The sequence below is a fragment of the Erinaceus europaeus genome, chromosome 12 (genome assembly GCF_950295315.1).
Source record: "Erinaceus europaeus chromosome 12, mEriEur2.1, whole genome shotgun sequence".
Classification (NCBI taxonomy): Eukaryota; Metazoa; Chordata; class Mammalia; order Eulipotyphla; family Erinaceidae; genus Erinaceus; species Erinaceus europaeus.
The window spans coordinates 100,856,919-100,870,127 of NC_080173.1; the positions used below are offsets into that span (position 1 = coordinate 100,856,919).

The window sequence follows — 13,209 nt, forward strand, 5'->3', positions numbered from 1 at the left end:
TTTAAGCTCTTTTTCTAGCTCTTCTAAAATGAAAAAAGAAGAACAGAGCCAAAAAGATGACCTCCCTACTATCCTGGAGCCCTCACTCTCTCTCATAGTTTAATTTCTTTCTTTATTTAAAAAAATTTTTTATTTTAATGAGGGAGAGAAACCATAGCACTGCTCAGCTTTGGCTTATGGTGGGGCTGGGGATTGAACCCGGGACCTCAGAGCCTCAGGCATGAAGGTCTTTTTGCAGAACTATCATGCTATGCCCCCAGCCCCCTCATGGTTTAATTTCTGTCAAACATCTAGTCCTCTATGTAAATAAAATGCCAAGCTCACCAAACTTGAAGCAGTAACAATAGTTTTCACTTTGTAGCCACACAAATAAGCCCAGGCAGGTGTGGCCTAAAGAGCTCTATGTCTCGATGAAAGGAAGGTCCCCCCACCACGCCCTCGCCAGGAGTGACAGGGACATAGGGCACAAAGGTCGGGTGGCAGTCAGGAGGCAACAGACACATGGTGCAAAAAAGACTCAGGACTCAAGTGGACGGGCCTGTCAGGACGCTGCCGGGCTGCTGCTAACTGCTCTAGGTGTGACAAGGAAGGTGTAAGGAGGGGAGGGAGGGAGGATGAGCCTGCATCTTGTAGCCACGCACACTGAAGCCTTTACAGACGAGCCCCGTGATGCCTGCGGCTGACTGCAAAGGAGTTCAGAGCTGAGGGGGTGAGCAGGCCACGGGATGCCCAGTGCTTGCGGTGCCTTGACTATTCTCATCTCATAAATGCCAGTTGGAGATTTCCCAAAGTAAAAACATACAGGTAACAACAACAACAAAAAAAAAAGGCTGGAGAGAGAAGACAGAGGGGGAAAGAAAAGCAGATTGGCAGAGGGAAAGAGATGTAACAGACCAAGGATATGGGAAGAAGAAGATGACAGGGAAGACAGAGGAAAAAGCAAGAGATGCAGAGGCCGAGAGCCGCGAGAAGGCTCGGTGTCCACCCTACCGTGAGGGCTGTGGGGCCGCACCCGCTGAATTCTGGAAGAGCTCAACGTGATGAAGTCTTCCCGGGAGATGAGGTAGAGTGCACACCCTGCCTGTGGGGCTCTGGGCATACTCCTGGCACAGAACAGACCGACAAAAAGTCTGAGCCAGTAAAACACGACAGAGCCGGGTTCTGAGGGGCCTTCCTGACTGCTCTCGGGCAGCTGCGCCCAGCATCCATCCTCCCCACAGCCTAAGGGAGAGTGGCGTGGCGGGGCCTGCCTGAGGCCTCTGCAGTGAGGGGCTGCCTAAAGGGCCTGCCTGAGGCCTCTGCAGTGAGGGGCTGCCTAAAGGGCCTGCCTGAGGCCTCTGCAGTGAGGGGCTGCCTAAAGGGCCTGCCTGAGGCCTCTACAGTGAGGGGCTGCCTAAAGGGCCTGCCTGAGGCCTCTGCAGTGAGGGGCTGCCTAAAGGGCCTGCCTGAGGCCTCTGCAGTGAGGGGCTGCCTAAAGGGCCTGCCTGAGGCCTCTGCAGTGAGGGGCTGCCTACAGGGCCTGTCTGAGGCCTCTGCAGTGAGGGGCTGCCTAAAGCCTCTGCAGTGAGGGGCTGCCTAAAGGGCCAGGACTCTGGTTTCCCTGCACCCCCTCCGTCCATGGAGCAGTCCCTGATCTCAATACTGAGCGCCACTGTTTGCAGAAGACGAGCCACGAAAACGGGAGAAGGGAATCGGGCAGAATTTAAAATTCAGTGAAAACGCGAGTACATGAAAGCTCCCCGGGTCCACACAAAAACGAGCCGCTCAGCGAAGATTCCACTCTGGTTACCTGGGGAGGGCAAGAAACATTCGCTAGTTGGGGCGTGGCGTGTGCGGGGCACTGAGGGTCCTGAGTACGTTTCCATTTAGTCCACATTCAGCACAGACAGCGACGCCTCAGTAAGTTCCACAAGGACCCGGGGGAATTCTAAGCCCCTCTACCTCACTCACAGCCGTTCCTTTGACCCTGCCTGCTTCAGACTTCGCTTCTCTTCTGATACTGGTCTGACTTTGAAGGGAACTCCCCAATCATCAGGATGTTCCCTGAGAAAAACTAGGCCCCTGGGCAGAGTAGACAGCCTATAATGGTTCTGCAAAGAGACTCATACCTGAGACTCCGAGGTCCCAGGTTCAATCCCCTGCACCACCATAAAACAGAGCTGAGTAGTACTCTGGTTAAAAAAATGAAGAAAAAAAAAAAAAGGAGGAGGAGGAGAAGGGGAAGAAGAAGGAGGAGAAGAAGAAAGAGGAGGAGAAGGAGAAGGAGAAGGGGAAGGAGGAGGAGAAGAAGGAGAAGGAGGAGAAGGAGAAGGAGGAGGAGGAGAAGGAGGAGAAGAAGGAGAAGAAGAAGGAGGAGGAGAAGGGGAAGGAGGAGGAGAAGAAGGAGAAGGAGAAGGAGGAGGAGGAGAAGGAGGAGGAGAAGGAGGAGGAGAAGGAGCAGGAGAAGAAAGAAAGAAAGAAAGAAAGAAAGAAAGAAAGAAAGAAAGAAAGAAAAAAAAAGAAGAAGCCACTCCTTCACAACCAGGCCCCACAGCCTACTGCAATGGAGTTCCATAGCCTAGGAAGGCCTGGCCCAGAGTCTCTTGGGTGCCGGAGCTCTGGTGAGAAGGAGAGATCCCGTCAGACACACACCTGCCTCACAGGGACCCTGCCAATGGGGAAGAGCCAGCCCTGTCCTTCATCAGGGGGCTTCTCGGGGGCAGCCCCACGGGCCAGTTGATGGTCATGAAGGCAAAACCCGAGACCCACCAAGGGGGATGCAGACCCCTTTCCTGAGAAAGGCTGACGACCGTTCTGCTAGTGTGTGTTCCCTGGAGAAGCAAACCCTCCTCTCACTCCATCGCTGCTTTTGGAAAGCTGCCTCCTCCTGCCTGTCCCCTCAGCGAGGCTCCCATTTGCATTTGACTGTCGGATTCTTAGTTTCCTCCTTAAAATGACACAAGCTGTTTGAGGGATTAACATGCCCAGAGATACACTAATTCCAGAACAGTATATTAAAAAAATTTTTCCCAGAGTTAAGTCTATTACATAAGAAAGACAGAATACAGCTCATGAAGACAGGGCAGCGAAAACAGCAAGAAAAACAGCAGCAACCAAGGGGCTTGAGAAAAAAGGAGCGCTGAGTGAGACGAGGAGAAACAATGATGAATCGAAAAACACAACAGCAAATGATGATCTACATCCGAAACCTCACAGAGCAACACTGATTCAACAGAAACTGAGTCCCTGGTGTGGAAAGCAAACACGAGAAGTTCTCCAGGAAGCAGAGAAGAACAAAGAGACCGAACTCATGAGGAGGTGAACGCAGAGTGGGAGAGGGCACAGGCTGACACCCAGGCTTCTGGAGAAGAGGAGCCCACGGCAAAGCCGCAGCAGCTGGACAGGAGTGGGCGCTGCTCCGAAGGACCCTGGGCCAGGGGAGGGTTCAGGTCCCGAACAGGAGGAGGGGGAGGACCCAGGCGGGGGCTTAGACTGTTATGTGGGAAACTGGGAAATGTTACACATGGACCGACTACTGTGTTTTACTGTCAACTGTAAAACCTTAATCCAAGGCAGGCAGGGAGGGAGGGAGGGAAAGAAAAAGAAAGAAAGAGATGGGAAAAGAAAACTTCCACAGTAGAAACCCACAAGTTGAGACCAAAAGTAGTCGCTGGGCACCAGGAAAAATTTGGCTGAGAGATATTCTGGTGGAAAAAGCACATGCTGAGGGCAGAGAAAGAAAAGTCTGCCATGAGGCCAGGCGGTGGTGCACCGGGCCAAGCACACGAGTTACGGGGGGAGGGGGGTGGAGTGGCGGAACACAGGCCTCGCGTGTGAGAGGCCCCAGGCTGGACCCCAGCACCACTTATGCCAGAGCTAAGCAGTGCTCCGGTCTGGCGGGCTCTCTGTCTCTCTCTCTCTCTCTCTCTCTCTCTGTCTCTCTCTCTTTCATACCAGAGCTAAGCAGTGCTCCGGTCTGGCGCTCTCCCTCTCTCTCTCTCTCTCTCTCTTCATATGCCAGAGCTAAGCAGTGCTCTGGTCTATTTCTTACACACAAAAATAAATAAAATCTTAAAAAACAATAGCAATAAAGTGAAAAAAACAATAGCAATAAGCAGCAGTGACTGAGAGGAGAATCTGAAAGCACTTTGGAGCTTAATGCCTCTTCCCCAAGTATATTTATGCGCTAACAGAACACAGTCCACTGAGAACAAAATGTGAGGCAAGTGACAAACTGAGGAAAAGCATCTGTTTTGTTTTTATTTTGTTTTGGTTATTGCTGGGCTCAGTGCCTGCACCATGAATCCACCGCTCCTGGAGGCCATTTCCCATCTTTGTTGCCCTTGTTGTCCTTGTTGTTATTGATGTCGTCGTTGTTGGACAGAGAGACATGGAGAGAGGAGGGGAGACAGAGAGGGGGAGAGACAGACAGACACCTGCAGACCTGCTTCACCGCCCGTGAGGCAACCCCCCTGCAGGTGGGCAGCCGGGGGCTCGAACCAGGTTCCTTACGCCGGTCTGTGTGCTGTGTGCTGTGTGCACTTAACCCGCTGTGCTACCACCTGGCCCCTGAGGAAAAGTATCTGCAGCAAAACAAGTCATTAAGAAATGGACAGCCTGACCTACACTGGCAAGAAGACATGGCTGTACATACCTCAAATGCAACAGTCATCAAACACGTGAAAAGGGAGCTGGGCGGTAGCGCAGCGGGTTAAGCGCAGGTGGCACAGAGCACAAGGACCGGCATAAGGATCCCGGTTCGAGCCCCCGGCTCCCCACCTGCAGGGAGTCGCTTCCCAGGCGGTGAAGCAGATCTGCAGGTGTCTGTCTTTCTCTCCCTCTCTGTCTTCCCCATCTCTCTCCATTTCTCTCTGTCCTATCCAACAACGGTCTTTCTCTCCCCCTCTCTGTCTTCCTCTCCTCTCTCCATTTCTCTCTGTCCTATCAAACAACGATGACATTAAAAACAATAATAACAACAATAATAACAACAATAAACAACAAAGGCAACAAAAGGGAAAAAATGGCCATCAGGAGCAGTGGATTTGTGGTGCAGGCACCGAGTCCCAGCACTAACCCTGGAGGCAAAAAAAAAAAAAAAAAAGAATTTAGAAAAAGGGGTGGAGGGTGGATAGCATAATTGTTATGCAAATAGACTCTCATGTCTGAGGCTCCAAAGTCCCAGGTTCAATCCCCTGCACCACCATCAGCCAGAGCTGAGCAGGACTCTGGTTAAAAAAAAAAGTGAAGTGGTCCAGGAGGTGGTGCAGTGGATAAAGTACTGGACTCTCAAGGGTGAGGTCCTGAGTTCAAGCCCTGGCAGCACATGTACCAGAGTGATGTCTGGTTCTTTCTCATCAATAAATAAATAAAATCTTTAAAAAAAAAAAAAAAAAGTGAAAAACTCACTAGTCACCAAGAAGAGATACAGGTGAACAGGCATGCAAACCCAGGGAGGTGTCGCTTTGTCCAGCCTCTCTCCCATCACATATCATAAGACAACTTCATTCATTCACTCATTCATTCATTCATTTATTTATTTAGCCTCCAGGGCTATTGCTGGGGCTTTGGGGCTCAGTGCCTGCATTACCAACCCACTACTCCTGGAGGCCATTTCCCTCCACCACCCCCTTTTTTGTTTCTGTTTTATTGGATAGGATAGAAACTGAGAGGGGAGGACAGAGAGGCAGAGGAAAAGAAAGATACCTACAGACCTGCTTCACCACTTGTGAAGTGGGGGCTCACACCCAGTATTATGCCACTGCCGCTGCCCACACCCCATAACATAAGCCAACTCTGTAAATACCTTCATAGCTTTAAGTATCAAAAACCTTCAGCTTGGGGCGGGGGGGCAGGCAGTAGCGCAGCGGGTTAAGTGCACATAGTATGAAGACTGGCAAAAGGATCCGAGCTTGAGCCCCCGGCTCCCCACCTGCAGGGAGGTCACTTCACAAGTGAACACAACTTCACTTCACAACATCGTTGTGGTTACTGATGCCGCTGTTGTTGGATAGGACAGAGAGAAATGGAGAGAGGAGGGGAAGACAGAGGGGGAGAGAAAGACAGACACCTGCAGACCTGCTTCACCGCCTGTGAAGCGACTCCCCTGCAGGTGGGGAGCCAGGGGCTCGAACCGGGATCCTTACGCCGGTCCCTGTGCTTTGCGCCACATACGCTTAACCCGCTGCGCCACGTGTGCTTCACCCGCTGCGCCACCGCCCGACTCCCCAAAGTTACATTTTCAAACACTCTAATAAAGTGGGACAAAGGCCACGAATAGAAAGTAGAAGAAGACAAAAATAAGGAGGAATGTCCACAATTCTACAGAAGTAGACCGCAAAGATAAAGACGCACGTGATTCTAGAGGACAAGACAGCATGGAGCCGCTCCAAAGCGCTAGACCAGTCACACAGATTCCGGCTCTTCATCCGTTCCTGCACTCCCAAATCATCTGTGGTAACAGACGATAATCCTAAGCTTTGGAGCCATATGGTTGGTGCCCCTGTGCTGGGCTACACCAGCTGCCACACAGAGGGAAAGAGCCCGTCTTTACCTCCGAGGAACCTACAGCATCACCCCCAAAGATGAGCTCTCAGCATTCCTCATCTCTCCACATCACACGGCATTTCACTCTCGACTGACAACTCCCCGGTGGGACCTCAGGACAACTGGATTTAGGCACCAAGCCTTTTCTGCACCTCCGCCGAGTGGAACACAGGAGACTGACTGTAAGTCAGAGCTGAGAAAGGTATTGCTGTGGCCGACAGAACTTGACTCAGCCAAGCTCTTACCTAAGGAAGCTTCCACTGGAGTAGGGCACCAAAGTAAAAATCTCTGGGTGGAGGGTGAGGGGGGATGCTCGGCTTCACTGGGCGAGGATGGGATGGGATGCAGTCCTTTGGTGGTGGGAATGGTGTTGATGTACACTCCTATTAACTTGTAGTCATATCAATCACTATTTACTTAGTATGAGAGGGGAAAAATTGACTGAATGTCTCAGACTTGTTAATGCACAGACCACAGGCTGAGTCTCAGAAATGTTGACTCTCCTAAAAGCTTAGATCAGGGAGAACAGAAGCAACTAGTGGCATTACTCTATAAGACATAGCTATACATACATAATGTCAAAGGACATAAATCATGCTGAGGTCGTGTGTGATACAGCAAATCCTAACGAAGGGGTTTTCAAAGTTAACACAGTTGTCAAATACTATGATTATAGCAATAACTATCTATCGCCTTCTTAAACCCTAAGACAGCAGGAACCTCCCACTTCCTCTATAGAGCCTATATTTCCCCCAGTCCTGGAACCTCTAGGGTGGGGCTCACTTTCCTGCATGCTTCTCTCAGTTCATACCAACTGACATTGCAAAGCTCTTGGCAGAGGCAGATGAACCAGCTGTGAAGGTGAATCAGAACTGGATCAGAAGAGCTCTCTTAGCCTAAGCCCATAAAACACTGCTTCTCGAGACACCAAAGGTCCACTGCGGACACTTTGCTGATCTTGAAGTAGTTGGCCCACCTTCCTGCTCCCTGCCCTCCTCCCCCACCCTTCTCCCAGCCCCAGGTGGAAGGAAACAAGGTCATGGCCCCCTGACAAACAAGCATGGCCCCCTGAGGAGTCAGGACCTTCCTCAAAATCACCATCATGCAGCAGAGAGGGTCGACTTACCCTTTCCCAGTTGAAGCACAGGCCCAGTTGATCCAGCTGGGTCCTCATGTGTCTAATGTTACTACAAGACAAATGGGAGAAAAAAATCGACTTTTAGAGAGAAAAAGCACAAACTTTTGCCCTTCATTTTGAGAAGATGAGGGGAAACGGGGTACATGTGGCTTATTTGAGAGAGCTCCCAGTGCCGTTTTGCCAGGGCAAAGCATAATGATCACTAAGAATCAACAAAATTATCAGCAAGGTAGAAGGCATCTACTCTCTAAGCCCACACAAAATCTACTAGAAACTACAATGGCCTCTGGTCCTAAGGGCCAGCCCCTCCTCGCCATTCAGACGGGCAGTCTCTGGGACGTGTGCACCTGGGTCCCTCAGATGTCTGTGCTCTGCATGAATCCAAGTCCAGTATCTACACACATAAAAGTGACGGGAAGGGCTGGGAGAGCACATGTGTGTATGTGGGGCCCTGAGTTCCAGCCCCAGCACCACATGGGAGCACCACGGACCGCACTGGGATCAACTCCAGAAGCGAGAAGGAGCAGTGCTGTGGGGTGTCTCCCTCTAAACATAAATAACTGCCACAAACCTGGGCTGGGGAAACCAGTCAGCAGTAGCACGCATCAGCAAGGCCGGGGGCTAATCCCCGGGTGCTGCCTAACAAACAAATATGACAGAGAAATGCAAATAAAGACAACAATGAGATCCCACTTCACACCTGTGAGAATGTCCTACGTCAGAAAGGACAGAAACGACAAGGGTGGGAGAGGCTGTGCAGAAAACAGGGCACGTCTACACTGCTGGTGGGAGAGCACAACGGCTCGACCACTGTGGACAGCAAGCGGGAGTCGCAGTGGGGCACTAGGAATGGACCTTCCCTCCCAGCCGGCAGTTCGTCGCCTGGGGATTTACCCAAAGGAAATAGAAACACTTGTCAGTAGAGATCTGTGTACACCGATGTCTACAGCAGCGCAGTTTGCAATTTCCAGATCATGAAAGCAACCTGGACATACAACATCAGATGAGTAGCTAAAAAACTGTGGTGTGCACGTGATGGAATACACTTGGTGGTCAAAAATGATGAGGTTGTCTCCTTTGCACGAAACTTGAAGATATTATGTTGAGTGAGATAAGCTAAGAAGAGAAGGAGAAAATATCAAATGATCTCACTTCTTAGCAGGACTTAATAAAGTAGGAACAGGGAGGGAGAGCACAGAGTGAGACGTGGATGGACATGGGGCACTGCACCACAGCAAAGGACTCTGGGAGGGAGGGAGGGCACAGAGTGAGACATGGATGGACATGGGGCACTGCACCACAGCAAAGGACTCTGGGAGGGAGGAGAGCACAGAGTGAGACATGGATGGACATGGGGCACTGCACCACAGCAAAGGACTCTGGGAGGGAGGGAGCGCACAGGGTGAGACATGGATGGACATGGGGCACTGCACCACAGCAAAGGACTCTGGGAGGGAGGAGAGCACAGGGTGAGACATGGATGGACATGGGGTACTGCACCACAGCAAAGGACTCTGGGAGGGAGGGAGAGCACAGAGTGACACATGGATGGACATGGGGCACTGCACCACAGCAAAGGACTCTGGGAGGGAGGAGAGCACAGAGTGACACATGGATGGACATGGGGTACTGCACCACAGCAAAGGACTCTGGGAGGGAGGAGAGCACAGGGTGAGACATGGATGGACATGGGGCACTGCACCACAGCAAAGGACTCTGGGAGGGAGGAGAGCACAGAGTGACACATGGATGGACATGGGCACTGCACCACAGCAAAGGACTCTGGGAGGGAGGAGAGCACAGAGTGACACATGGATGGACATGGGCACTGCACCACAGCAAAGGACTCTGGGAGGGAGGAGAGCACAGGGTGAGACATGGATGGACATGGGGTACTGCACCACAGCAAAGGACTCTGGGAGGGAGGGAGAGCACAGAGTGACACATGGATGGACATGGGGTACTGCACCACAGCAAAGGACTCTGGGAGGGAGGAGAACACAGGGTGACACATGGATGGACATGGGGTACTGCACCACAGCAAAGGACTCTGGGAGGGAGGGAGAGCACAGGGTGACACATGGATGGACATGGGGCACTGCACCACAGCAAAGGACTCTGGGAGGGAGGGAGAGCACAGAGTGAGACAGGGATGGACATGGGGCACTGCACCACAGCAAAGGACTCTGGGAGGGAGGAGAGCACAGAGTGAGACATGGATGGACATGGGGCACTGCACCACAGCAAAGGACTCTGGGAGGGAGGAGAGCACAGAGTGACACATGGATGGACATGGGGTACTGCACCACAGCAAAGGACTCTGGGAGGGAGGGAGAGCACAGAGTGAGACATGGATGGACATGGGGCACTGCACCAAAGCAAAGGACTCTGGGAGGGAGAGACACAGAGTGAGACATGGATGGACATGGGGCACTGCACCACAGCAAAGGACTCTGGGAGGGAGGAGAGCACAGGGTGAGACATGGATGGACATGGGGCACTGCACCACAGCAAAGGACTCTGGGAGGGAGGAGAGCACAGAGTGAGACATGGATGGACATGGGGCACTGCACCACAGCAAAGGACTCTGGGAGGGAGGAGAGCACAGAGTGAGACATGGATGGACATGGGGCACTGCACCACAGCAAAGGACTCTGGGAGGGAGGAGAGCACAGAGTGACACATGGATGGACATGGGGCACTGCACCACAGCAAAGGACTCTGGGAGGGAGGAGAGCACAGGGTGAGACATGGATGGACATGGGGCACTGCACCACAGCAAAGGACTCTGGGGGGGATGGGAAGAAAACTGTGGGGGCCTGGTACATGATGAAACTGAATACATACGTCAATGATTGCGCTGTAAAGCAGTAACCCCTCAATAAAATAAATAAATAAATAAATAAATAAATAGATGGGGAGGTTATCAAAGACTTTCAGAAATGCGAAAATAAACAAATAAACATGAATATGCTTTAAAAGTTATTGAAGAGAAGATCTCAACGTGCGAACCACGGAAAGTCAGAAGCCACACGGCACTCTGCGCATGAGAACCTAGAAGTGTCCGACAGCCGAGAAGAATGGAAAGATGTGAATTGGTCAACTGCAAGACGGCGTGAAATAAGGAAATGCAGTCTCTCTTTGTTCAGGAGCCGGTGTCCGACTGTGCCCCCAGTGTCCATCCATTTCCCCACTCGGCCCTGCGCTCCAGCTCTCCGGCAGCCACGGGAGCCGCCAGCCCCTCGCCTGACCACCCTCGGCCGTTCAGATGAGAACTGCAGGGTGGATGTTCCTCCTCCTTCAAACTCCCCTGGGCGGCTCAGCCTGCATCCTGTGGTCTCAAAGCCCCTCTGGCCTGCCCCTTCCCAAGTTCCCGCTGGAGTGTGGTGGGGTCAGGGCTCTGTGGGAATCTGGAACAAAGTGCCGCTCTTCTTCACAAAGAAGGAAACAGCAATCAACTTCTATCACATCCTCTGATTTCAGGCAGACTGAAAATGTAGGTCAGAAAAACCTCTGGGTGGCCGGGTAGTGGCGCACCTGGTTGGGCGCACATGTTACAATGTTCAAGGACCCAGGTTCGAGCCACGAGTCCCCACCTGCAGGGGGAAAGCTTTGCAAGTGGTGAAGCAGGGCTGCAGGTGTCTCTCTATCTTCCCCTCCCTCTTGATTTCTGGCTCTCTCTACCCAATAAATAAAGCAAATAAGAAATTTTTTTAAAAAAGAAAGAAAAGCCTCTGGTTGAGCTGTGATTACCCCTCCTCTTTTTCCCGAGAGACCGGCAGAGTGAGAGAGAAAGGGAGACCTTCACAGACGCTTCCTTCACTGCAGGGGCCAGGCTCAGACACGGGCTGTGCGCATGACAGAGTTATTTCACTGGCCCAGTGATATTCTTTTTCCTTTTTTTAAATTTTTATTTATTATAACTCTCATGCCAGGGATTCTGCAGGGAAAACGTGTACTTTTTATAGACTGAGCCAACATACATACACTGAAACCTCACCACCAATTGAGTATTTGGGAGAAAGTGCTCTGGAGGTCATGAATGGGGATGTGAGCCCTTGTAAGAGACAGACCCTCAGAGAACTCGAATGACTAGGTTTTTCTTGTTTCAGAACAGCCAAATGGCCAAAAATCAACAAGAATTTAACAGAAAGTTGTAACGTAGCGTCTGAGCATAGCTCAGACTATGGTCAAGATTCAAGCGTCACAGAAGTTTAACGAAGTCTATCTTCTTTCTCCTTCCAAATACAACTACTCAAAGGAAGAACAACTTTGCAAATGGGAGGACATCAGAGCGAGCACATTAACCCTTAAAGCCTTAAACCCTCTGGGTTTCTCAGCTAAACATCACAGCGCGCTAGGAGACAGACTTCCGAACGCATTCGGCCTTGTTCACTGCTTGGCAAGCTGAAACGGGCCGTTGACGCTGCTTCCTGTTTCTCACGCCCCTGTTCTAATAACTGCCTGAGGCTTTGTACACAGGAGTTTGGAGGCAGCTGTAAGACGTACCTGTGTGTCCAGCTTTCCGGATGCAGGTTCCTCTCAATGGCGGCGTTTTCAGCAGGAAGTCCGAAGGCGTCCCACCCCATGGGGTGGATGACCTGGAAGCAAGCACAAGAGGCAGCCATGCAGTGTTCAGACAGCTTCCGGGATCTCCCCAGGCAGTGAGCGGGCACTCCCTCCTGCTGACAAGTCTTCTCCCATCTGGAGGCTTTCACACGGGGCTTCTGAGGGCCAGCCGCCTACCCGACATACGCACAGGAACTGTAGCGGCTGGATACCACCCACCAGAGGAGTGACGTCCACCAGGTGTTTCCTTGACCACTTGCTAGTTTGTGATGATTTTCTGAACTTATAAAGAGCTCCTGTCAACAGTAAGACACTGGAACAACCCCTGGTATCGTGTGGCTGGGCGATGCTCTGGTCTCCACCTCCTATAAAAGACGCCTGAGTGGCCCGGGAGGTGGCGCAGTGGGTAAAGCACTGGACTCTCAAGCACGAGGTCCTGAGTTTGATCCCCGGCAGCACATGTGCCAGAGTGATGGCTGGTTCTTTCTCTCCTCCTGTCTTTCTCATGAATAAATAAATGGATTCTTAAAAATAAAAAGCCTGAAAGCGAAAGAAAGACAACAGCACTCCACGCACTTCTGCACACAACAAAATGCCTAACTACACACATGTGTCTTTTTCAAGAACGCTAGAGCCAGCAGAACAGCTCACCTGGCCGGCGTGCCTGCTCTGCCTTGCTCTCAGCCCAGGCTCTAGCCAGGCCCCCCCACTGCACGGGGGAAGCCTCGGTGCCGTGGCGTTCGTCTTTCCCTCTGTCTGTTTCTGTCCTCCTCCCTGGAGTGGTGAAGACTCAGTAGACAATAACAACCCCCCAAAAGGTTCTAACATTCCCATGGCTAGGGAGGTGGCACAGTGGTAGAGCCCTGGACTTGCAAGCAGAAGGTCCCAAGTTCAATCCCCGGCCCCGCGTATACCAATGATGCGCTGGTCCATCCTCCAAATAAACATTCGGAAAGGAATCCTAAGACTCCCTGGAG

The 13,209-nt window shown here is 51.7% G+C and overlaps 1 protein-coding gene across 4 annotated transcripts in view; it reads right to left on the bottom strand.

Annotated features, from left to right (window-relative positions):
* Window positions 1–13,209, bottom strand: part of LARS2 (leucyl-tRNA synthetase 2, mitochondrial) — a 130,031-nt gene that overhangs the window by 97,549 nt on the left and 19,273 nt on the right. For all 4 annotated transcript variants that reach the window (XM_007531437.3, XM_060204816.1, XM_060204817.1 and 1 more), the window contains exons 4-5: window positions 12,173–12,264; window positions 7,652–7,712 (exon numbers count right to left, since the gene is read on the bottom strand). In XM_007531437.3, the coding sequence (XP_007531499.1) occupies window positions 7,652–7,712; window positions 12,173–12,264 (153 nt within the window). The remainder of the gene's footprint in view (window positions 1–7,651; window positions 7,713–12,172; window positions 12,265–13,209) is intronic.